Here is a 27,847-nt window from a genome sequence, read left to right on the forward strand (position 1 = left end):
AGACTGTGGATAAGTATTTGTAAGTGAACACAGCTGGCAATGAAACCAAAAGCCATCCTTGATTCCCAAAGAATGGAATTAAAATGAAAACTATGATCATTTAAAAAAATAAGATTGATCAAATCATGTCAAAAAAGATTTAAAATCTAATTGGCTAGGGCAGCCCCAGTGGCCCAGTGGTTTAGCGCCTGCCTTTGGCCCAGGGCGTGATCCAGAGGCCCGGGGATCAAGTCCCACATCAGGCTCCCTGCATGGAGCCTGCTTCTCCCTCTGCCTGTGTCTCTGCCTCTCTCTCTCTCTCTCTCTCTCTCATGAATAAATAAATAAAATCTTTAAAGATAAAAAATAAAAAATAAAATAAAATCGAATTGGCTAACTGCAACCTTTGCTTTGATGTATAGATGCCAAAAATCATGCTAGTGGAAAAAAAGTTACAATTACAATGAGAATAATGGAGAAATGCAAAAACTGAAAATTCCAAGAGATGTGAGTTCCCAATAAGCCAATGGCTAATTTTTAAGAGTGAATAGAACCATAAAATAAGGATTAGTGAACACACTGGTTTGTCTACAGAGTAAAGGGGCTTAATAACAGAATCAGTAAAACAGAAAAAATACCAAGTCAAGAAAAATTTTATAGGATATAGATGGCAGTTCTTGGTTAAAAAAAAAAAAATGTAAAGCCTACCTTGTGGAACTAGGGAATGGGGTGTGGATACAGGTGACAAAGAGCTAGTGTTTGAGGAGGATATGTTTTGGGAATATAATCCTGGGGAGTCATTTCACAACTTCTCTCGAACCAGAGCCCAGTAGGAAGGAATACAGACTTCACCACAAAATGTCAAATAAGTCACATGGCCCATGAAGCAGGTGTGACAGTGTGACTTGTGAGGCAGTTTTGAAGGCACAAGGAATATACTCCCATAAAAGATCTGTCTCAAGAAATAATACCTTGGTTAGAGATGAAGCAAGGAAGAACTGGCCCGCGGTTATGATGACAGTACTAGAATACCTCACTGTATATACTCAGGCCAGAACTGATACATGAAAAAAGGCCAATCAACCACAATAAGAGTTATAAGCAGTAATGCAGACTATGGAAAAAAGCACATTTAGATATGCTAGATAAGCTTGGAGCTTTTGGACATCATTCATTAATTTATATAATCAGGATGAGATCAAACTATTTTACTAACTGGTATGCCATAAGCAATAACCAATCAGAATGGACCCAAGCCTTAGGTCTATCTAAAGCAGGAGTTTGGAGGACCTGCTTTGCTTAGTTTTGACCTTCAACTTTCTGGATCATGGGGAAGTCCGGGAGTCCCAGAGAGGGAGCCCAGGTGGTCATGTGGCCAGAGAAGTTCCAGGAAGTAATTGGGGTGAATCAGATAAGTGGATGTTTATGGGCAAATACATAAATGAGTACATTCAATCCAAATTTGTTAAATGTCAGAGCACTGCAGTAGACACCAGATATTTGATACAACTTTGGACAAAAAAATTCTTACCTTCATGGAATTACACACTATTTAGTAAAATAGACATCATATAAATAACTGCAATAAAGTATGATCATGGAAATAAGAATAAGAGAAACACAAGGTACTTTGAGAATATTTAGGAGAGGGATACTCAAACTTATCCAGGGAACAGAAAGGGTCTTTTTGTATAAGGATGTTTATATTGAAACTTGAAAAATAAATAAGACTTAGACAATTGAATAATAACCCAGATAGGGGTGGGTAAGTCTATGCTGAGGTTTTGACACTAAAAGCAGTGTAATTCATGCAAGGTTCAGAAAGAGGAGGCTATTCTAAAGATTAGTTTGTTCTCTATCTTCCAACACCTCCATAGAAGCAGGCAAGAGCTTTCCAACACAAAATGTTCTCTAACAAAAAATTTAGCAGATGCCACAGAAAGAGAAGGAAACCTTAGGCAGGAAAATATTAAGTATTTCCACTTCTGGAAAGATGAAGCAGATATTTTTTTCCTATTCTTCCTATTAATACAGTAGTCTGCTCCACCTTATCTGAAAGTGATTTGTTCTAAGAACGCCAGTGAATGCCTGAAACCATAGATGGTACTGAACACTATATATACTATATTTTTCCTATATATATACACACCTTTGATAAAGTTTAATTTATAAATTAGGCATGGTAAGAGGTTAACAACAATAACTAATAATAAAATAGGATAATTATAATAATATACTGTAATGTGAGTTATATGACTGTGGTCTCTCTCTCTCTCAAAATAACTTACTGTACTGTATTCACTCTTCTTGTGATGATATGAGATTAACGGCCTACATGATGAAATGAAGTGAGGTAAATGATGCAGTTTATGCTACTGTTGACCACCTGATGACAAGTCAGAAGGAGGAACACCTGCTTCCAGATTGCAATTGACCGTAGGTAATTGAAACCATAAAGAGTGAAAATGCTGAAGAAGAATACTGCTGTAAAACTAAAAATCCTGGACATTACATATAAAACAAATATGAGAATAACAAAAGGTCAGACAGGCTAGGGCCTCTGGGACATGAAGAATGACACAGTGGTGAGTTCCCTGAGCATCTATTTTGCCTGATATATCCCAGTCTTAGAGCTGAAGAAGCTGGTAAATGACAACAGGTGTGTGGAGGTTGGGGGACACAAAACCTAGATCAGAAAATGGGCAGCTAAACAAGACAGAAAAGTTTTAGAAAATGACTGTACAATTCCAGCCAAATATCATAGAATGAAGTGTTCCCCCTAACACACATCAGACAAAGGCCAACTAGGAAGCCTAGTTTCCATCACCACAAGCCTATAACAAAGTACCCCTTTCCATTCCTTCTGGGATAAGGTCATAGGAGGTCTACCAGAGAATCAGGACTTTCAACATTGCCCAGTAGTGACAAGATCACCTTCACCATGGTGTCAGTGAAGACTACTTCCACCCAGAAAAGTAATAAGTCACTCTACTGGGTATTAATAGAGACCAAATAGGGAACCTGGGCTTCTACCTCCACCTGACAGTAACAAAGTATTATTTTCCCTTACCCTGCTGAAGTGGTGTCAGAGAAAGCAAACTAAAACATTTGGGGAATATAAATAATAGTGAAGGAAAATAAGGGAAGGGAGAAGAAATGTGTGGGAAATATCAGAAAGGGAGACAGAACGTAAAGACTGCTAACTCTGGGAAACGAACTAGGGGTGGTAGAAGGGGAGGAGGGCGGGGGGTGGGAGTGAATGGGTGACGGGCACTGGGTGTTACTCTGTATGTTAGTAAATTGAACACCAATAAAAAAAAATAAAATAAAATAAAAAATAAAAAAAAAATAAAAATAAAACAGAAGGTGTAAGTAATACCTAGGGTCCCATGACATAATATGAAAATGTTCAGGTTTCAACTGAAATTCACCTTTTAGAGCAGGAACTAGAAAGATCTTAAACTGAATGAAAAAAGACATTTATATATGCCAATACAGAAGTGATAGATATATCAGACTTATTTGACAAAATTTTAAGACAGCCATAATAAGACTGCTTCCGGAATTAGGACATGCTAGAAATAAATGGAAAAAAAAAAAAAAGAAGATCTTAGAAAAAAATAGACTGTCTCAGCAAAAACAGCATATATAAAGAATCAAATGGAAATTTTTTTAACTGAAGAATACTAAATAAAATAAAAATCTCAATAGATGGGTTCAACAAAGAAAGGAAGAGACAGAGGAAAGAATTAGCAAACTGGAAGGTAACCCAATAGAAATTACCCAATCTGAACAATAGAGAGAACATAGTCTTTTAAAAAATGAAATTAGTTTCCAAGATCTGTGTAAGTATAACAAAAAAATCTAACATCCATGTCATCAGAGCCCTAGAGGAGAAAAGACAGAGCAAAGCTAAAAAGTACTCAAAGAAATAATGTTTGAACTTCCCAAATTTTACAAGAGACATAAACCTACAGGTTCAAAAGTTGAGCAAACTCCAAATGGGATAAACCCAAAGAAATACATGACAAGATACACTGAAATAAATTTCTGAAAACTAGTAACAAAGAAAAAATTCTAAAAGTAGCCAGAAAAAAAAAATAAAAAAAAATAAAAGTAGCCAGAGAAAAATGACACCTTGCCTGTATGAGGAAAATAATCACTCTGGGAAGCGAACTAGGGGTGGTGGAGGGGGAGGTGGGCGGGGGGTGGGGGTGACTGGGTGACAGGCACTGAGGGGGGCACTTTATGGGATGAGCACTGGGTGTTATTCTATATGTTGGCAAATTGAACACCAATAAAAAATAAATTTAAAAAAATAAAAATAAAATAACCAGAGTGACAGCAAATTTTTCAAGAAATAATTGAAGCCAAAAGAAAGTAGCACATATTTTTTAAGTGCTGGATAAAAAGAACTGCAGACTCAGAATCCTATACCCCACAAAAATATCTTTTGAGAATAAAGGGGACATCAATACATATTAAGATGAAGGGAAATGAACACAATTTTTATTAGTATATCTATGCTAAAAGAGTGGCTAAGGAATGTTCTCTAAAAGAAAACAAATGATAAAAAGGAAGAACCTTGGAATATCAGGAAAGAAGAAAGAATATAATAAGCAAAGATATGGCTAAATATAATAGGCTTTCCTTCTCCTCTTGAGTTTTCTAAGGTACTTTTCATTGTTGAAGCAAAAATGATAACATTTTAATATAATTGAAATTTTATGTAAATATTTGACAACTGTATTAAAAACTAGATAAACAGACATAAAGGGAGATATGGGTCTTATTCTCAAACTGGTAAAATGACAAGTAGATTGTATCAAGTTTATATAATGTATTACTTAAAGCAACAATTGAAAATGCTATATACTAAGAGGCAAACTCAAAACAATGCAGCTAAATAAAAATGGTTTCTAAAAAATGTGCAAGTATCCCATAGGAAGGCAAGGGGAAAAAATAAAAAGAACAAACATAAAAAAATGGCAGACTTACACTCTAACATACCAATAATTACATTAAGTATAAAAGATGGTCTAATATGCCAATAAAAAGAGACTGCCAAGTGTGGAACAGACCAACAAAACCAGGAGTTGGTTTTTTGAAGGACTTAATAAGATAGATAAACCATTAGCCAAACTTATTAAAAAGAAGAAAGAGAAGGCTCAAATTAATAAAATCATGAATGAGAAAGGAGAGATAACTACCAACACCAAGGAAATACAAACGATTTTAAAAACATTTTATGAACAGCTATACGCCAATAAATTAGGCAATATAGAAGAATTGGATGCAATTCTGGAAAGCCACAAACTACCAAAACTGGAACAGGAAGAAATAGAAAACCTGAACAGGCCAATATCCAGGGAGGAAATTGAAGCAGTCATCAAAAACCTCCCAAGACACAAAAGTCCAGGGCCAGATGGCTTCCCAGGGAAATTCTATCAAACGTTTAAAGAAGAAACCATAACTCTTCTACTAAAGCTGTTTGGAAAGATAGAAAAGAGATGGAGTACTTCCAAACTCGTTCTATGAGGCCAGCATCACCTTAATTCCAAAACCAGACAAAGACCCCACCAAAAAGGAGAATTACAGACCAATATCCCTGATGAACATGGATGCAAAAATTCTCAACAAGATACTAGGCATAAGGATCCAACAGTACATTAAGAAAATTATTCACCATGACCAAGTAGGATTTATCCCCGGGACACAAGGCTGGTTCAACACTCGTAAAACAATCAATGTGATTGATCATATCAACAAGAGAAAAAACAAGAACCATATGATCCTCTCAATAGATGCAGAGAAAGCATTTGACAAAATACCGCATCCATTCCTGATCAAAACTCTTCAGAGTGTAGGGATAGAGGGAATATTCCTCAACATCTTAAAAGGCAGCTACGAAAAACCAACAGCAAATATAATTCTCAATGGGGAGGCACTGGGAGTCTTTCCCCTAAGATCAGGAACAAGACAGGGATGTCCACTCTCACCACTGCTATTCAGCATAGGTACTGGAAGTCCTAGCCTCAGCAATCAGACAACAAAAAGACATTAAAGGCATTCAAATTGGCAAAGAAGAAGTCAAACTCTCCCTCTTCGCCGATGACATGATACTCTACATAGAAAACCCAAAAGTCTCCACCCCAAGATTGCTAGAACTCATACAGCAATTCGGTAGCGTGGCAGGATACAAAATCAATGCCCAGAAGTCAGTGGCATTTCTATACACTAACAATGAGACTGAAGAAAGAGAAATTAAGGAGTCAATCCCATTTACAATTGCACCCAAAAGCATAAGATACCTAGGAATAAACCTCACCAAAGATGTAAAGGATCTATACCCTCAAAACTATAGAACACTTCTGAAAGAAATTGAGGAAGACACAAAGAGATGGAAAAATATTCCATGCTCATGGATTGGCAGAATTAATATTGTGAAAATGTCAATGTTACCCAGGGCAATATACACGTTTAATGCAATCCCTATCAAAATACCATGGACTTTCTTCAGAGAGTTAGAACAAATTATTTTAAGATTTGTGTGGAATCAGAAAAGACCCTGAATAGCCAGGGGAATTTTAAAAAAGAAAACCATATCCGGGGGCATCACAATGCCAGATTTCAGGTTGTACTACAAAGCTGTGGTCATCAAGACAGTGTGGTACTGGCACAAAAACAGACACATAGATCAGTGGAACAGAATAGAGAATCCAGAAGTGGACCCTGAACTTTATGGGCAACTAATATTCGATAAAGGAGGAAAGACTATCCATTGGAAGAAAGACAGTCTCTTCAATAAATGGTGCTGGGAAAATTGGACATCCACATGCAGAAGAATGAAACTAGACCACTCTCTTTCACCATACACAAAGATAAACTCAAAATGGATGAAAGATCTAAATGTGAGACAAGATTCCATCAAAATCCTAGAGAAGAACACAGGCAACACCCTTTTTGAACTCGGCCATAGTAACTTCTTGCAAGATACATCCACGAAGGCAAAAGAAACAAAAGCAAAAATGAACTATTGGGACTTCATCAAGATAAGAAGCTTTTGCACAGCAAAGGATACAGTCAACAAAACTAAAAGACAACCTACAGAATGGGAGAAGATATTTGCAAATGACATATCAGATAAAGGGCTAGTTTCCAAGATCTATAAAGAACTTATTAAACTCAACACCAAAGAAACAAACAATCCAATCATGAAATGGGCAAAAGACATGAACAGAAATCTCACAGAGGAAGACATAGACATGGCCAACATGCATATGAGAAAATGTTCTGCATCACTTGCCATCAGGGAAATACAAATCAAAACTACAATGAGATACCACCTCACACCAGTGAGAATGGGGAAAATTAACAAGGCAGGAAACCACAAATGTTGGAGAGGATGCGGAGAAAAGGGAACCCTCTTACACCGTTGGTGGGAATGTGAACTGGTGCAGCCACTCTGGAAAACTGTGTGGAGGTTCCTCAAACAGTTAAAAATAGACCTGCCCTACGACCCAGCAATTGCACTGTTGGGGATTTACCCCAAAGATACAAATGCAATGAAACGCCAGGACACCTGCACCCCGATGTTTCTAGCAGCAATGGCCACGATAGCCAAACTGTGGAAGGAGCCTCGGTGTCCAACGAAAGATGAATGGATAAAGAAGATGTGGTTTATGTATACAATGGAATATTACTCAGCTATTAGAAATGACAAATACCCACCATTTGCTTCAACGTGGATGGAACTGGAGGGTATTATGCTGAGTGAAGTAAGTCAGTCGGAGAAGGACAAACATTATATGTTCTCATTCATTTGGGGAATATAAATAATAGTGAAAGGGAAAATAAGGGAAGGGAGAAGAAATGTGTGGGAAATATCAGAAAGGGAGACAGAACGTAAAGACTGCTAACTCTGGGAAACGAACTAGGGGTGGTAGAAGGGGAGGAGGGCGGGGGGTGGGAGTGAATGGGTGACGGGCACTGGGTGTTATTCTGTATGTTAGTAAATTGAACACCAATAAAAAAAAAAAAGAGAGAGAGTCATTGGAAGCTAAAAAAAAAAAGAACTTATTAAACTCAACACCAAAGAAACAAATAATCCAATCATGAAATGGGAAAAAGACATGAACAGAAATCTCACAGAGGAAGACATAGACATGGCCAACATGCACATGAGAAAATGCTCTGCGTCACTTGCCATCAGGGAAATGCAAATCAAAACCACAATGAGATACCACCTCACACCAGTGAGAATGGGGAAAATTAACAAGGCAGAAAACCACAAATGTTGGAGTGGATGCGGAGAAAAGGGAACCCTCTTACACTGTTGGTGGGAATGTGAACTGGTGCAGCCACTCTGGAAAACTGTGTGGAGGTTCCTCAAACAGTTAAAAATAGACCTGCCCTACGAACCAGCAATTGCACTGCTGGGGATTTACTCAAAGATACAGATGCAGTGAAACGTCGGGACACCTGCACCCCAAAGTTTATAGCAGCAATGTCCACAATAGCCAAACTGTGGAAGGAGCCTCGGTGTCCATCGAAAGATGAATGGATAAAGAAGATGTGGTTTATGTATACAATGGAATATTACTCAGCCATTATAAATGACAAATACCCACCATTTGCTTCAACGTGGATGGACCTGGAGGGTATTATGCTGAGTTAAATGAGTCAATCGGAGAAGGACAAACATTATATGTTCTCATTCATTTGGGGAATATAAATAATAGTGAAAGGGAATAGAAGGGAAGGGAGAAGAAATGGGTAGGAAATATCAGAAAGGGAGACAGAACATAAAGACTCCTAACTCTGGGAAATGAGCTGGGGGTGGTGGAAGGGGAGGAGGGCGGGGGGTGGGGATGGATGGGTGACGGGTACTGAGGGGGGCACTTGACGGGATGAGCACTGGGTGTCATTCTGTATGTTGGCAAATCGAACACCAATAAAAATAAATTTATTATTATAAAAAAAAGAAAACAGAGAATTATTCCCAATGTATTTTATGAAGCTAGAATAACTGTGATGTCAAAACCAGACACAGCTATTATATGAAAAATAACTACAGATCAATATTCCTCATGATGCAAAAATCCTTAACACAATATTAACAGATAGAATTCAGAAATATATAAAAATAAATATACACCACAACCAAGTGAAGTTTATTCCAGGAATACAAGGCTGGCTAAATATTTGAAAATCAATCAATGTAACTCATCACGTCAAAGGACTAAAGAAAACTATCATATTACCATATCAATCAATGTAGGAAAAGCATTTGACAAAATTCAACATTCATCCATAATAAGAAAAAAAAACTCTCAGAAAGATGGGAAATAGGGAATTTCCTCAATTTTGTAAAGGCATCTACTAAAGTCTTACAGCTAACATTATATCTAAGAGTGAAAGATTAAATGCTTTTTTTCATCCAGACTGGGGGACAAGGAACGGGTATCTACTCTTAATACTCTTATTCAATATTATATGGAAGTTGAAGCCAGTGCAATAAATAAAGAGAAGCTACATATACAGATTGGAAAGGAAGAAATAAAACTCTCTCTGTTTGAAGATGACATGATTGTGTCGAAAATATCAAGAACTAATAAGTAGATTCAGCAAGGTCTCAGGATACAACACAAATATACAAATATCAATTGTATTTCTACATATTAACAAACACATAGGCACTAACATTAAAAATACAATATCATTTATAAGGACTCATAAAAATTAAGGCGGAAAATAGTGGCAGAGTAGGAGGACCCTAGGATCCTCTTGTCCCATGAATACAACTTTATAACTATCAATTCCTCCTACATACTCCAGAAATCAACTTGAAGAGAGGCAGAACAAACTCCACAACTAGAGGTAGAGAAGAGACCACATGGGAGAAAGCAGGAAGTGCAGAGACATGGTTTGGGAGAGAAACAGACTGTGGCAACTGTGGTGGTAAGAGAGCTGTGGTCCCAGGGAAGGGCAAGAGACAGACTATCACTCAGGGGAGTGCATGAGGAAGAGGATTCCCTAGAGTAATTGGCTTGGAGAGTGAAAAGAGCTGAATTTCAGAAATTCTTGCAACCAGCAGGTCTTAAAGCCTAGAGTTTTAAAGGTCAGTGGGCTGGGGAGAGCCCAGAGGCATTGGGGCTTCTCTTGGAGAGAAGGCAGGGCAAATAGCCAGAAAATATACAGCAAGAAAACAGCCTCAAGAGCAACTGGGGCACACAGTAGGGGAGGTTATTTGCTTTTCTTGGAACATGTCCCAGAGAGGCAGCATTCATGGAGAGACCCCTCTGGGAACAAAGATACTGGCCTCCACTGCCCTTCAGCATAAACACAGAGCCACCTGTGGGCACCGGCATAGTGCTGACGCTCACTACCTAACTTGCTTACACCAAGACATCCCCCTACACACACACTCCACTGGAACTGCCCATCCCAGTCACACTTGCCTCAGTCCCACTACAGTGGGACCTCTCCCACAGAAGACTGGCCCAAACCCCTGCCCACACCATGTCTTCCTACCTGTGAATTCTGTAGGGCCTCAGTTCTGGCAGCTGTGGCAACAGGTCACATTTCACAAGGAGACCAGAGTATACCTAGTTAAAATTCCCCACATTCCAGGTCAGGGAATAAACACTGCTCACAACAGGCAGAGAGCCTATGCAGACAATTGGCCTGAGGGATAAAGTGGCCAGGACACACAGCAGAGTGCACCCAGCACATAGTGGAAACACTCTGTGAAGTACCAGGCCCTGGCGAACAGGTGACCCTACAGCACAGGGAGCTATAGAACCTCTTCTTCATAACGCCATTACCTTCAAGAGCAAGAAGCGTAGCTGACTCTTCTAACACATAGAAGCAGGCATGGAGATTTAGACAAGAGAGAGGACAGAAGAATTTGCCCCAAATGAAAGAATGGGACAAGGCCACAGCTAGAATTTAAATGAAACAGATACAAGTAACATTCTTGATAGAGAATTTATAGTAATGATCATAAGAATAGTTGCTGGACTTGAGAAAAGAGATTAACACAGCAATAAGGAATAACATAACAGAGATAAAGGGCCCAATAAATGAAATCATAAATATGCTTTTCTTATCACATTAGCACAGAGATAAAGAATAACATAGTAGAGATAAAGGGCCTAATAAATGAAATCAGAAACATTCCTGATGGAATGAACAGCAGGCTGGAAGAAACATAGGAACAAATCAATGACCTAAAAGACATATTAATGGAAAGTAATAAAGCTGAACAAAAAAGAGAAAAAAATATGAAAAATGACAATAGACTTAAAGAACTTGGTAACTCCATCAAGCAAATAACACTCATATTATAGGAATCCTAGAAGAAGAGAGAGAAGAGGGGGCAGAAAATTTACCTAAAGAAAGAATAGCTGAAAAAAAAAAAGAAAGAAAGAATAGCTGAAAACTTCCCTAATCTAGGAAAGGAAACAGATATCCAGATCCAGGAGGCACAGAGAATCCCCAACAAAATCCACAAAAGCATATCCACACCAAAGACATATTGTAATTAAAATGGCAAAATATAGTTATAAAGAAAAGAATCTTAAAAGCAGCAAGACAAAAGACAACAGTTACATATTAAGGAAACCCCATAAGGCTATCAGATTTTCCAGCAGAAACTTCCCATGTCAGAAAGGACTGGCATGATATATATCCAAAATGTTGAATGGGAAAAATTTAAAGTCAAGAATATTCTATCCAACAAGGCTATCATCCAGAAAAGAAGGAGAGATAAAGAGTTTCTCAGACAAACAAAAACTAAAGCAGTTCATCACCATTAAACCAGCCCTGCAAGAAATACTAAAGGGGACTCTATGAGTAGAAAGGAAAGATCAAAAGTGATGGCATGAAGGTAGGAAACACAAAAAGAATAAAAAGTGAATATTTCTATAAAATATCAGTTAAGGAACTCACAAAATAAAGGGTGCAATATATGACAACATATATCTAAAACTTGAGGAGGAGAGGAGTAAAGAATAGTTTCAAAGTTAATATAGACTGCTATATGCAGAAGATGTTATATACAAATCTAATGGTAACCACAAATCAAAAAATGCTAATAAATATGCAAAGAATAAAGAGAAAGAAACCTAAATTTATCACTAAAGAAAACCAGCAAAAAAAAGAAAAAGAAAGAAAAAGAAAACCAGCAAACCATGAAAAAAAGACAAGAAAGGATCAGAGAAAGTCTTCAGAAACAACCACAAAACAAGTAATATAATGGCAATAAGTACATATCTATCAATAATTACTTTAAATGTAAATGGAAAAAATGCCCCAATCAAAATACAGGATAAAAAAACAAGATCCATCTATATGTTTCTTGCAAGAGACTCGTTTTAGACCTAAACACACCTGCATATTAAAAATGAGAGGGTGGAGAACCATATGCAAATGGATGTTAAAAGAAAGCTGGAGAGGCAATACTTATATCAGACAAACTAGACTTTAAAAAAAGATTCTAGGGCAGCCGGGTGGCTCAGCAGTTTAGCTCCGCCTTCAGCCCAGGGAGTGAACCTGGAGACCCGGGATCAAGTCCTGCATCGGGCTCCCTGCGTGGACCCTGCTTCTCCATCTTCCTGTGTCCCCACCTCTCTCTCTCTCTCTCTGTGTCTCTTTTTGAATAAATAAATAAAATCTTAAAAAAAAAAGATTGTAGAGCATTTGGGTTGGCTCAGTCGGGTAAGCATGTGGCTTGATTTTGGCTCAGGTGATGCTCTCAGGGTTGTGAGATTGAACCCCACATCAGGCTCCATGCTCGGCACAGTCTGCTTGAGATTCTCACCCTCTCCCTCTGCCCCTTCCCCCATTAATTAATTAATTTTAAAAATCTTTTAAAAATAAAAAAGATTCTAATAAGAGACAAAGAAGGACACTATATAATAATAAAAGAAACAATCCAACAAGAAGATATAATAATTGTAAATATGTCAAAATACATAAAACAGTTAGTAACAAACAAATGCACTAATTAATGGTAATACAATAATATTAGGGGATATTAACACCTCACTTACAACAATGGACAGATCATCTAAACAGAAAATCAAGCAAACAATGGTTTTGAATGACACACTACCAGATGGATTTAACAGATATATTCAAATCATTCAATTGTCAAACAGCAGAATACACATTCTTTTCAAGTGCACATGGAACATTCTACAGAGTAGGTCACATATTAAGCCACAGAACAAACCTCAACAAGTTAAAAAAGATCTAGGTCATACCATGCATCTTTTCTGATCATAACACTACGAAACCAGAAGTCAATCACAAGAAAAAAAAATCTGAAAGACCATGAATACATGGAGGTTAAATAACATCATGCTAAATAATGAGTGGGTCAACTAGGAAGCAAAAGAAGAAATATAAAAGTACATGGAAACAAATGAAAATTAGAATACAATGGTTCAAAAGCTTTCCAGAAAGTGGTTCTAAGAGGGAAGTTCATAGCAGTATAGGTCTACCTCAAGAAGCAAGAAAAATCTCAAATAAACAACCTAACATTACACCTAAATGAGCTAGAAAAAAAAATTAACAATGCCTAAAACCAGCAGATTGAAGGAAACAATAAGGATTAGAGCAGGAAAAAATGATATAGAAACTGATACAGAAACTAAAAAATCATAAAACAGATTGATGAAAACCAGGACCTGGTTCTTTGAAAAAAATTAATAAAACTGATAAGCCTCAAGAAAAAAAGAGAAAGGATTCAAATAAATAAAATTACAAATGAGAGAGGAGAAATAACAATCAACACCACAGAAATACAGTTATAAGAGAATATTGTGAAAACAACAAATTGGACAACCTAGAAGAAATAAATTCCTAGAAACATAATCTATGAAAACTGAAACAGGAAGAAATAGAAAATTTGAACAGATCAATTACCAGCGAATAAAGTTGCAGGATACCAAACTGATCTTCCAAATCTGTTGCATTTCTATACACCAATAATGAAGCAGAAGCAGAAGAAAGACAAATTAAGAAAACAATCCCATTTACAATTACACCTAAAACAATGAAATAGCTAGGAATAAACTTAACAAATGAAGTGAAATACCTGTTCTCTGAAACCTATAAAGCACTGATGAAATACATTGAAGATGACACAAAGAAATGGAAATATATTCCCTTCTCATGGATTGGAAGAACAGATATTCTCAAAATGTCTATACTACCCAATCTACACATTTAATGCAATCACTATCAAAATACAATTCTAAAATTTATATGGAACCACAAAAGATGCCAAATAGCCAAAGTAAGCTTGAAAAAAAAAGCTCGAGGCATCACAGTTTCAGACTTCAAGTCATATTACAAAGCTGTAGTGATCAAGACAGTGTGATACTAATGCAAAAAGAGACCTATGGATCAATGAAACACAACAGAAAATGGTCAATTAATCTTCAACAAAGCAGTAAAGATTATCTAATGGGAAAAAGACAGTCTCTTCAACAAATGGTGTCAGGAAAACTGGTCAGCAGCTTGCAAAAGAATGAAACTGGACCACTTTCTAATACTACACAGAAAATAAATTCAAATAGATGAAAGTCCTAAATGTGAGACCTTAAACCATAAAAATCCTAGGAGAGAACAGGCAGTAACTTCTCTGACATGGCCCACAGCAACTTTTTTCTAGATAGGTCCCTGGAGGCAGAGGAAACAAAAGCAAAAATAAACCATTGGGACTACATCAAAATAAAAAGCCTCTGCACAGTAAAGATAACCATTCACAAAAGTAAAAGGCAACTTACTGAATGGGAGAAGATTTTTGCAAGTGACATATCTGATAAAGAGTTTGTATCCAAAATATTTAAAGAAATTATAAAAGTCAACACCCAAAAAACAAATAACCCAATAAAAAATGGGCAGAAGACATGAACAAACACTTCTCCAAAGAAGATACTAGCCAACAGACACATTAAAAAATGCCCATCATCACTCATCATCAGGGAAATGTGAACCAAAACAACAGGGAGATATCACCTCACACCAATCAGAATGGCTAAATTAAACAACACAATATAATAGATATGAATAGTAGCCAACCATAAAAAGAATGAAATCTTGCCATTTAAATTACATGGATAGAGCATGAGAGTATAATGCTATGTGAAATAAGTCGGTCAGAGAAAGGCAAATACCATATGACTTTACTCATATGTGGAATTTAAGAAACAAAACAAAGGAGCAAAGGTAAAAAAAAAGAGAGAGAGAGAAAGAGAGATGAACCAAGAAACAGACTCTTAACAAAAGAGAACAAACAGATGGTTACTAGAGGGGAGGTGGTTGGGGGATGGATTAAACAGGGGATGGGGATGAAGGAGTGAACTTGTCATGATGAGCACCAGGTGATGTACAGAATTGTTGAATCACTAAATTGTATCTCTGAAACTGTATATGTTACTTAATATACTGGAAATAGAATAAAAACTTTTAAAAATAGAAAATTTTTAGAAAAATAGATTAGAATAAAAACTTTTAAAAAATTATGGGGCCCCTGGGGGCTCAGTTGGTTAAACATCCAACTCAAGATTTTGGCTCAGGTCATGTTCTGAAGGGTTGTGGGATCCAGCCCCTCACTGGGTTCCACACTCAGTGGGGAGTTTGCTTGAGATTCTCTCCCTCTGCCTCTATCCCCATTCATGCTTGCTCTCTCTCAAATAAATCTTTTTTAAAAACCTAAATTTTTTAATTGTGAAGCATAAATCTCACTAAACATATACAGAACTTATATACTGAAAATTACACAATGGATATGAGAAAAATCAGAGACCTAAATACCTGAAGAGATATACTATATTTATGGATTCAAAGATTCAACATAGTAAAGATGTCAGTTCTCCCCCAAATTAATATATAGGTTTAATGCAATTGTATCAAAATCTAAGCAACATTTTTTAGAAATACAGATTATTCGTTGAAAAGACTTTCTTCCAGTGGATAGTTTTTCCTGCTTTGTCGAATATTAGTTGACCATAGAGTTGAGGGTCCATTTCTGGATTCTCTATTCTGTTCCATTGATCTATGTGTCTGTTTTTGTGCCAGTATCGCACTGTCTTGATGATGACAGCTTTGTAGTACAACCTGAAAGCTGGCATTGTGATGCCCCCAGGTATGGTTTTCTTTTTTAATATTCCCGTGGCTAAAAAAAAATCCCCTGGCTATTTGGGGTCTTTTCTGATTCCACACAAATCTTAAGATGATTTGTTCCAACTCTCTGAAGAAAGTCCATGGTATTTTGATAGGGATTGCATTAAACGTGTAAATTACCCTGGGTAACATTGACATTTTCACAATATTAATTCTTCCAATCCATGAGCATGGAATATTTTTCCATCTCTTTGTGTCTTCCTCAATTTCTTTCAGAAGTGTTCTGTAGTTTTTAGGGTATAGATTCTTTACCTCTTTGGTTAGGTTTATTCCTAGGTATCTTATGCTTTTGGGTGCAATTGTAAATGGGATTGACTCCTTAATTTCTCTTTCGTCAGTCTCATTGTTAGTGTATAGAAATGCCACTGATTTCTGGGTATTGATTTTGTATTCTGCCACACTGCCGAATTGCTGTGTGAGTTCTAGCAATCTTGGCATGGAGTCTTTGGGGTTTTCTATGTACAGTATCATGTCATCTGCGAAGAGGGAGAGTTTGACTTCTTCTTTGCCAATTTGAATGCCTTTAATGTCTTTTTGTTGCCTGATTGCTGAGGCCAGGACTTCCAGTACTATGTTGAATAGCAGTGGTGAGAGTGGACATCCCTGTCTTGTTCCTGATCTTAGGGGAAAGGTTCCCAGTGTTTCTGCATTGAGACTGAGATTTGCTGTGGGATTTTTGTAGACGGCTTTTAAGATGCTGAAGAATGTTCCCTTTACCCCTACTCTGAAGAGTTTTGATCAGGAATGGATGCTATATTTTGTCAAATGCTTTTTCTACACCTATTGAGAGGATCATATGGTTCTTGTTTTTTCTCTTGTTGATATGATCAATCACATTGATTGTTTTATGAGTGTTGAACCAGCCTTGCATCCCAGGGATAAATCCCACTTGGTCATAGTGAATAATCTTAATGTACTGTTGGATCCTTTTGGCTAGTATCTTGCTGAGAATCTTTGCATCCATGTTCATCAGGGATATTGGTCCATAATTCTTTTTGGTGGGGTCTTTGGTTTTGGAATTAAGGTGATGCTGGCCTCATAGAACGAGTTTGGAAGTATTCCATCTCTTTCTATCTTTCCGAACAGCTTTAGTAGAATAGGTATTGTTTCTTCTTTAAATGTTTGATAGAATTCCCCCTGGGAAGCCATCTGGCCCTGGACTTTTGTGTCTTGAGAGACACAAAAGTCTCTCAAGATGACTTTTGATGACTGCTTCAATTTCCTCCCTGGTTATTGGTCTGTTAAGGTTTTCTATTTCTTCCTGTTCCAGTTTTGGTAGTTTGGTTTTCCAGAAATGCATCCATTTCTTCTAGATTTCCTAATTTATTGGTGTATAGCTGCTCATAATAAGTTTTAAAAATCGTTTGTATTTCCTTGGTATTGGTAGTGATCTCTCCTTTTTCATTTGTGATTTTTTTTTCACTTTTTTCTAACATTTTATTTTTGTTGATTTTAATTTGTGCAGTACTCAAGAGTTTGTGTCATTATTTGATTGACCTGGATAAGGATCTTTTAGAAGCTATACCATTGTTAGACAGTTTCACCCCCAAGTAAACTCTTGGCTTCTAGAAAGGTTCCCTGGAGGTAGCATAATGTCTATATGCAATAGGCACCTAACAGATATTTATTGAATGAGTGTGATTGGTAGCAATAAGTTTTCTTAACTTAAAAAAATAACTTATTCTAAGTCAACAGCATTGTTTTAAGTTATCCAAACTACAATGAGAATAATAAAATTCTTACTTGAAGAATATCTGATCACTACTCTTTACATTTATTAGGACACAATACACATGTACACTAAAGGAGAATTAATTAAATTACCCTACATAAGATATTATCTGAGAAACATTAATGCATTTATGTTTAAATATGAAGGAGGAAAAGAGATAATATGGAGTGGAGAATGTCATGAAATAATTTAATTTCTTGTCATGTCAAATGATTTTCTGATGTATTTCTGTTATAGAATTACTATTGAAAGCCTGTCAGTCACTCTGGAGCCCCTTAGAAATAATGCTTTCCATATTATGTTTACAAATTCCTTTCATGGTCAGAGGCATGGCTTGTGATTTAGCCTAATATCAATTAAAAAAGACCTCACCATTATTATGGAGGAGGAGAGCTTAGGACAACATGCACATGAGAAAATGCTCTGCATCACTTGCCATCAGGGAAATACAAATCAAAACCACAATGAGATACCACCTCACACCAGTGAGAATGGGGAAAATTAACAAGGCAGGAAACAACAAATGTTGGAGAGGATGTGGAGAAAAGGGAACCCTCATACACTGTTGGTGGGAATGTGAACTGGTGCAGCCACTCTGGAAAACTGTGTGGAGGTTCCTCAAAGAGTTAAAAATAGACCTGCCCTAAGACCCAGCAATTGCACTGCTGGGGATTTACTCAAAGATACAGATGCAGTGAAACGCCGGGACACCTGCACCCCGATGTTTATAGCAGCAATGGCCACGATAGCCAAACTGTGGAAGGAGCCTCGGTGTCCAACGAAAGATGAATGGATAAAGAAGATGTGGTTTATGTATACAATGGAATATTACTCAGCTATTAGAAATGACAAATACCCACCATTTGCTTCAACGTGGATGGAACTGGAGGGTATTATGCTGAGTGAAGTAAGTCAGTCGGAGAAGGACAAACATTATATGTTCTCATTCATTTGGGGAATATAAATAATAGTGAAAGGGAAAAGAAGGGAAGGGGGAAGAAATGTGTGGGAAATATCAGAAAGGGAGACAGAACGTAAAGACTGCTAACTCTGGGAAACGAACTAGGGGTGGTAGAAGGGGAGGAGGGCGGGGGGTGGGAGTGAATGGGTGACGGGCACTGGGTGTTATTCTGTATGTTAGTAAATTGAACACCAATAAAAAAATAAAAAATAAATAAAAAAAAAAAGAGAAAATGCTCTGCATCACTTGCCATCAGGGAAATACAAATCAAAACCACAATGAGATACCACCTCACACCAGTGAGAATGGGGAAAATTAACAAGGCAGGAAACAACAAATGTTGGAGAGGATGTGGAGAAAAGGGAACCCTCATACACTGTTGGTGGGAATGTGAACTGGTGCAGCCACTCTGGAAAACTGTGTGGAGGTTCCTCAAACAGTTAAAAATAGACCTGCCCTACGACCCAGCAATTGCACTGCTGGGGATTTACTCAAAGATACAGATGCAGTGAAACGCCGGGACACCTGCACCCCGATGTTTATAGCAGCAATGGCCACGATAGCCAAACTGTGGAAGGAGCCTCGGTGTCCAACAAAAGATGAATGGATAAAGAAGATGTGGATTATGTATACAATGGAATATTACTCAGCTATTAGAAATGACAAATACCCACCATTTGCTTCAACGTGGATGGAACTGGAGGGTATTATGCTGAGTGAAGTAAGTCAGTCGGAGAAGGACAAACATTATATGTTCTCATTCATTTGGGGAATATAAATAATAGTGAAAGGGAAAAGAAGGGAAGGGGGAAGAAATGTGTGGGAAATATCAGAAAGGGAGACAGAACGTAAAGACTGCTAACTCTGGGAAACGAACTAGGGGTGGTAGAAGGGGAGGAGGGCGGGGGGTGGGAGTGAATGGGTGACGGGCACTGGGTGTTATTCTGTATGTTAGTAAATTGAACACCAATAAAAAAATAAAAAAAAAAATAAAAAAAAAAAAGAGAAAATGCTCTGCATCACTTGCCATCAGGGAAATACAAATCAAAACCACAATGAGATACCACCTCACACCAGTGAGAATGGGGAAAATTAACAAGGCAGGAAACAACAAATGTTGGAGAGGATGCGGAGAAAAGGGAACCCTCATACACTGTTGGTGGGAATGTGAACTGGTGCAGCCACTCTGGAAAACTGTGTGGAGGTTCCTCAAACAGTTAAAAATAGACCTGCCCTACGACCCAGCAATTGCACTGCTGGGGATTTACTCAAAGATACAGATGCAGTGAAACGCCGGGACACCTGCACCCCGATGTTTATAGCAGCAATGGCCACGATAGCCAAACTGTGGAAGGAGCCTCGGTGTCCAACAAAAGATGAGTGGATAAAGAAGATGTGGTTTATGTATACAATGGAATATTACTCAGCTATTAGAAATGACAAATACCCACCATTTGCTTCAACGTGGATGGAACTGGAGGGTATTATGCTGAGTGAAGTAAGCCAGTCGGAGAAGGACAAACATTATATGTTCTCATTCATTTGGGGAATATAAATAATAGTGAAAGGGAAAAGAAGGGAAGGGGGAAGAAATGTGTGGGAAATATCAGAAAGGGAGACAGAACGTAAAGACTGCTAACTCTGGGAAACGAACTAGGGGTGTTGGAAGGGGAGGAGGGCGGGGGGTGGGAGTGAATGGGTGACGGGCACTGGGGGTTATTCTGTATGTTAGTAAATTGAACACCAATAAAAAATAGATTTAAAAAAAAAAAAGGGCAAAGCCCATCCCTTAAAATATAGTTTTCAAACTTTGGTTTCAAATTACCATCTAAAAAGTTTATGGCCTACTGGTGTCCTAAACTCTCCTCCTCCATTTGTGATTTTATTAATTTGAGTCCTTTCTCTTTTATTTTTAGTAAGGGTGGCTAATGGTTTATCGTTCTAAACTTTAGATGGAAAGGCAAAGGAACTGGAATAACTAAAACAATTTTGAAAAATAAAAATACAGTAGAAGGAGTTAGTGTACATGATTCTAGACTTATGATAAAGCTACAAAAATCAAGACCACCTAGTACTGGCAGAGGGACAGACACAAAGATTAATAGAAAAGAATAGAAAAACCAGAAATAAGCTCAGACAAATATGCCTAACTGATTTTTTAAAATATTTTATTTATTTGAGAGAGAGAGAGAGTGTGTGTGTGTGTATGAGAGAGAGAGAGAGAGCAGGGGGAGGAACAGAGGGAAAGGGGCAAGCAGACTCTGAGCTGAGCAGGGTCAACCCCTGACCCTGAGATCATGACCTGAGATAAAATAAAGTCAGGTGCCCAAATTACTGAGCCACCCAGAAACCCTACCTAACTGATTCTTTTATATAGGTGTTGTCTTTTTTCAATGGAAAATTTTCCATAAGGAAACTGAACATCCATAAGGAAAGAGGGAAAAAAATCAATATAAGTTCATGCCATTGAGGAAAACTAGGTAAAGGGTATATGGGATCTTTCTGTATTATTTCTTTAAATTGCATATACATCTACAATTATACCAAAATAGAAAGCTTAATTTTAAAGAATTTAGTCAACTCTGTTCTTTGATATGGCTATGTACAGATGAATAGAGAAGACTGGAAGGACGGTCATACCAATATTTTTTTTAAAAAAGGAGAATTCAGTTTTTATAACTCAAACCTTGAAGAAGCAGCTCTTACCTGCAGCAAAGCTCCCATTAGTGATGCCAGTGCAGCCATTCCTATGCACAGAACTCCAAACAGCACACCTAGATGGATGATATAAGAGCCAGTGTAAAATTCAGACCCAGAGGATTACAGTTCTCAGCAGAATAAGTTACCCCACCTTTGATTCAAAGTAATTAATATGATTGTGGTGAAAAATGACCACATACATCAAGTCAGCCAAAAAAAAAAAAAAAAGGAAGAGGTGTTTTCCTACAGGATCAGCAGTGTGCAAGTAGGAAAGAAAATTCTGATATTGTGACCTAGGATTAATGACATCAGGTTATATAAGTAAAAAGAAATCCCTAGCATTAACTATAGGGACTTAAAAGCTAAGAACTATTGTGTTATTAATCTAATCCTCCATAAACATTTGTTTATAAAGGAAGGCTCAGGTCTCTGTTTTCAGTTTGCCAGAAACAGGACACAATCCAGCTCTGCTCTGTATGGCATGATGGGGGAGGGGAAGGAGTAATAAACATCAGAAATTAGCATCCTCTGATTTGAAGTGTTCATTTATTCTGGGAAGTGACAATCCATACCAATGGGTGGTTTAAGACCTCTAGCCCTCTTGTTGTCTCCATCAATATCTCTAAGCCTTTCCTTAAATACAAAGAAAGATGGTATCAAATATATTACCCATCCTACCAAATTGTTTCCCCAACCTTTATAGAAATTCTCAAGCCACCACTACTGATTAGATTATGAAATATGGGATTTTTTTTCTCTTTTGGCTTTCAGTATTTTCTAGATTTTCACCAAACACATGTTTTACTTTTTTTTTTTTTTTTTTTTTTTTTTTTTTTTTTTTTATTGGTGTTCAATTTACTAACATACAGAATAACACCCAGTGCCCGTCACCCATTCACTCCCACCCCCCGCCCTCCTCCCCTTCTACCACCCCTAGTTCGTTTCCCAGAGTTAGCAGTCTTTACGTTCTGTCTCCCTTTCTGATATTTCCCACACATTTCTTCTCCCTTCCCTTATTTTCCCTTTCACTATTATTTATATTCCCCAAATGAATGAGAACATATAATGTTTGTCCTTCTCCGACTGACTTACTTCACTCAGCATAATACCCTCCAGTTCCATCCACGTTGAAGCAAATGGTGGGTATTTGTCATTTCTAATAGCTGAGTAATATTCCATTGTATACATAAACCACATCTTCTTTATCCATTCATCTTTCGTTGGACACCGAGGCTCCTTCCACAGTTTGGCTATCGTGGCCATTGCTGCTAGAAACATCGGGGTGCAGGTGTCCCGGCGTTTCATTGCATTTGTCTCTTTGGGGAAAATCCCCAACAGTGCAATTGCTGGGTCGTAGGGCAGGTATATTTTTAACTGTTTGAGGAACCTCCACACAGTTTTCCAGAGTGGCTGCACCAGTTCACATTCCCACCAACAGTGTAAGAGGGTTCCCTTTTCTCCGCATCCTCTCCAACATTTGTTGTTTCCTGCCTTGTTAATTTTCCCCATTCTCACTGGTGTGAGGTGGTATCTCATTGTAGTTTTGATTTGTATTTCCCTGATGGCAAGTGATGCAGAGCATTTTCTCATGTGCATGTTGGCCATGTCTATGTCTTCCTCTGTGAGGTTTCTGTTCATGTCTTTTGCCCATTTCATGATTGGATTGTTTGTTTCTTTGGTGTTGAGTTTAATAAGTTCTTTATAGATCTTGGAAACTAGCCCTTTATCTGATATGTCATTTGCAAATATCTTCTCCCATTCTGTAGGTTGTCTTTGAGTTTTGTTGACTGTATCCTTTGCTGTGCAAAAGCTTCTTATCTTGATGAAGTCCCAATAGTTCATTTTTGCTTTTGTTTCTTTTGCCTTCGTGGATGTATCTTGCAAGAAGTTACTATGGCCGAGTTCAAAAAGGGTGTTGCCTGTGTTCTTCTCTAGGATTTTGATGGAATCTTGTCTCACATTTAGATCTTTCATCCATTTTGAGTTTATCTTTGTGTATGGTGAAAGAGAGTGGTCTAGTTTCATTCTTCTGCATGTGGATGTCCAATTTTCCCAGCACCATTTATTGAAGAGACTGTCTTTCTTCCAATGGATAGTCTTTCCTCCTTTATCGAATATTAGTTGCCCATAAAGTTCAGGGTCCACTTCTGGATTCTCTATTCTGTTCCACTGATCTATGTGTCTGTTTTTGTGCCAGTACCAGACTGTCTTGATGACCACAGCTTTGTAGTACAACCTGAAATCTGGCATTGTGATGCCCCCAGATATGGTTTTCTTTTTTAAAATTCCCCTGGCTATTCGGGGTCTTTTCTGATTCCACACAAATCTTAAAATAATTTGTTCTAACTCTCTGAAGAAAGTCCATGGTATTTTGATAGGGATTGCATTAAACGTGTATATTGCCCTGGGTAACATTGACATTTTCACAATATTAATTCTGCCAATCCATGAGCATGGAATATTTTTCCATCTCTTTGTGTCTTCCTCAATTTCTTTCAGAAGTGTTCTATAGTTTTGAGGGTATAGATCCTTTACATCTTTGGTGAGGTTTATTCCTAGGTATCTTATGCTTTTGGGTGCAATTGTAAATGGGATTGACTCCTTAATTTCTCTTTCTTCAGTCTCATTGTTAGTGTATAGAAATGCCACTGACTTCTGGGCATTGATTTTGTATCCTGCCACGCTACCGAATTGCTGTATGAGTTCTAGCAATCTTGGGGTGGAGACTTTTGGGTTTTCTATGTAGAGTATCATGTCATCGGCGAAGAGGGAGAGTTTGACTTCTTCTTTGCCAATTTGAATGCCTTTAATGTCTTTTTGTTGTCTGATTGCTGAGGCTAGGACTTCCAGTACTATGTTGAACAGCAGTGGTGAGAGTGGACATCCCTGTCTTGTTCCTGATCTTAGGGGAAAGGCTCCCAGTGCTTCCCCATTGAGAATGATATTTGCTGTGGGCTTTTCATAGATGGCTTTTAAGATGTCGAGGAATGTTCCCTCTATCCCTACACTCTGAAGAGTTTTGATCAGGAATGGATGCTGTATTTTGTCAAATGCTTTCTCTGCATCCAATGAGAGGATCATATGGTTCTTGGTTTTTCTCTTGCTGATATGATGAATCACATTGATTGTTTTACGGGTGTTGAACCAGCCTTGTGTCCCAGGGATAAATCCTACTTGGTCATGGTGAATAATTTTCTTAATGTATTGTTGGATCCTATTGGCCAGTATCTTGTTGAGAATTTTTGCATCCATGTTCATCAGGGATATTGGTCTGTAATTCTCCTTTTTGGCGGGGTCTTTGTCTGGCTTTGGAATTAAGGTGATGCTGGCCTCATAGAACGAATTTGGAAGTACTCCATCTCTTTCTATCTTTCCAAACAGCTTTAGGAGAATAGGTATGATTTCTTCTTTAAACGTTTGATAAAATTCTCCTGGGAAGCCATCTGGCCCTGGACTCTTGTGTTTTGGGAGGTTTTTGATGACTGCTTCAATTTCCTCCCTGGTTATTGGCCTGTTCAGGTTTTCTATTTCTTCCTGTTCCAGTTTTGGTAGTTTGTGGCTTTCCAGGAATGCGTCCATTTCTTCTAGATTGCCTAATTTATTGGCGTATAGCTGTTCATAATATGTTTTTAAAATCGTTTGTATTTCCTTGGTGTTGGTAGTGATCTCTCCTTTCTCATTCATGATTTTATTAATTTGAGTCTTCTCTCTCTTCTTTTTAATAAGGCTGGCTAATGGTTTATCTATCTTATTAATTCTTTCAAAGAACCAACTCCTGGTTTTGTTGATCTGTTCCACAGTTCTTCTGGTCTCGATTTCGTTGAGTTCTGCTCAAATCTTTATTAGCTCCCTTCTTCTCTTGGGTGTAGGATCTATTTGCTGTTTTTTCTCTAGCTCCTTTATGTGTAAGGTTAGCTTTTGTATTTGAGTTCTTTCCAGTTTTTGAATGGATGCTTGTATTGCGATGTATTTCCCCCTTAGGACTGCTTTTGCTGCATCCCAAAGATTTTGAACGGTTGTATCTTCATTCTCATTAGTTTCCATGAATCTTTTTAATTCTTCCTTAATTTCCTGGTTGACCCTTTTATCTTTTAGCAGGATGGTCCTTAACCTCCATGTGTTTGAGGTCCTTCCAAACTTCTTGTTGTGATTTAGTTCTAATTTCAAGGCATTATGGTCCGAGAATATGCAGGGGACAATCCCAATCTTTTGGTATCGGTTCAGACCCGATTTGTGACCCAATATGTGGTCTATCACATGTTTTACTTTTAAAATTATAGGAAAACTTACACACACGCCTCCAGGTTTTTATTTTTGAATATTTCCATTCAGCACAAATCACCTGAAATCTGTCAATATAATTTCCCACACATCAAAATCAAAACACACACAAAAAAGAATTGATAACTTTGCTCATCACAAAGTTAGTGCATCCTTACATCTATCTTATTTACACTATCACTCACAAATTTGTTAAATATATTGGGTAAATACCCTTATTGCACCTGAAAGAAAATTTTGCATTAAGTTTTTACAAAGAGCTCATGTCGCAATGATTTTTTTGTGCCTCCAAATCCTAATGTCAATAGTATTTCTAACATATTTAGCTTGATTCTTCTCTGATAGCTCATGACTAGTCACCACTGTGGGGTTTTGGTATTCAAAGTTAGTGGAAACACATTCAAATTATTTTTGCCATGTTATTCTCTATGACGTTCTTACTATATATACCTCAAGACAATGACTTATATATAACCCTTCAAAGTAAATGAACACCTCATCTATACTAGTAGAATTGATTTGTTATTATTATCAACATCCTTCCTTGAGCATCAGTTAGTACCTCTTATTTTATATTCATCATCTCTAAACCTCATAGTACCCACAAGATGAATATTTTTTGTTCCATCTTTCATACAAAAAATTCAAGCCGTATTGGGTTATTGGGTTTACTTGAAGCTAGTAAATTGGTAAAGCAAGATTGGGTCTGTCTGGCTTCAAAAGCTTCTATTTAAAATCATACAGCTTCAATAATCCTATAATAAATCAATCTAAATACTCTTCAGGAAACATTGTATCATTCTGAAATTATGCTCCAGGATTAAAATTGGGTGCATAATAAAACAATGCAATGTTATTTAAATTTAAAGGACACTGAAGAATATAAATTAAGTATTTATTCCAGGCTATAGTCGAGACAATTACATAAAGAATTATGGCTCAAAATAGAATATTGTTTACTATTTCTTTGACAGCCTATTAGTGTTACTGGATTGAGGTTAAACATTCTTTTTAAAAAACAAGTCTGTTAGTCATTCATTCCAGAACACATATGATCACAATGTCAAACATAAAGAACGAAGTATGCTAGACAAATTTCTTTGAGTCAGATTGTTACATTTGGGACATCTGGGAACTCAGGTCTTAAACTGATATTTCCATTCAACTGATATTTAACCCATAATAAGGTCCTACAATCTATCGATAGAAGTTCCTTGTACAATTTAAATTACTATCTCCAGGTCAGTCTACATGTACAGACCGAATAGATAATCAAGTGAAAAAGCAGAACACTATTTCTTTATCTTCAATTCATACACATGGAAAATATATGTACTTTAAACTGATAGTGCCCTCTTAGGTAATAAGGAAGAAGTGTGGCTCTTGGCTCCAAACTAAGGGTATTTCTTAAAACCCTTGGCTAAAGTTTGAAAAGGAAAAAGGTTGAATAATTTTCTGTGGCTAAGAATTTGGGATAGGAAGAAGTGAGAAAAGGACAGCCATATAAGGACCTTAGAAATTGTTCCTTGTGATCCCCTGACAATTAATTGCTTGAAGTGTCCCTCAAATCTTGATTGCAAATATGGCATGACTACATTTAGTCAGAGGTATGCATATGTATATATACATTTATACTTGGAAGTTCTAACTCTGTATCTTCCATGGAAAAGAATTTCAGGTGTTTCTAAAAATCATCTCCTGGAGGCAAAATAGAATTGTGGAAATGGAAACTCACTCATTCCCTGGGAAATCCAAGAGAGAGACCTTTCTGAGAGTGATCTGAAGTGAGGTTTAATTAGATCTTCCACAGTTACTGCTGCTAAGGCATTAATACTGGAGGACACTGTGCTGTAAGAGAAAAATTGATTTATGAGATTTTATATATATTATATATATTTATAATAAAATATAATACTTTATTTTAAAAATATTTTATTTATTTATTTATTTATTTATTTATTTATTTATTTATTTATGAGAGCACAAGCAGGGAGGAG

At 37.2% G+C, this 27,847-nt stretch overlaps 1 protein-coding gene across 1 annotated transcript in view; it reads right to left on the reverse strand.

The window, feature by feature from the left end:
* SLC5A8 (solute carrier family 5 member 8) overlaps positions 1 to 27,847 on the reverse strand; it is a 70,565-nt gene that overhangs the window by 19,652 nt on the left and 23,066 nt on the right. The window contains exons 9-10 of the mRNA XM_077846043.1: positions 27,586 to 27,698; positions 21,576 to 21,643 (exon numbers count right to left, since the gene is read on the reverse strand). Of these exons, the coding sequence (XP_077702169.1) occupies positions 21,576 to 21,643; positions 27,586 to 27,698 (181 nt within the window). The remainder of the gene's footprint in view (positions 1 to 21,575; positions 21,644 to 27,585; positions 27,699 to 27,847) is intronic.

The sequence above is a fragment of the Canis aureus genome, chromosome 13 (genome assembly GCF_053574225.1).
Source record: "Canis aureus isolate CA01 chromosome 13, VMU_Caureus_v.1.0, whole genome shotgun sequence".
NCBI lineage: Eukaryota > Metazoa > Chordata > Mammalia > Carnivora > Canidae > Canis > Canis aureus.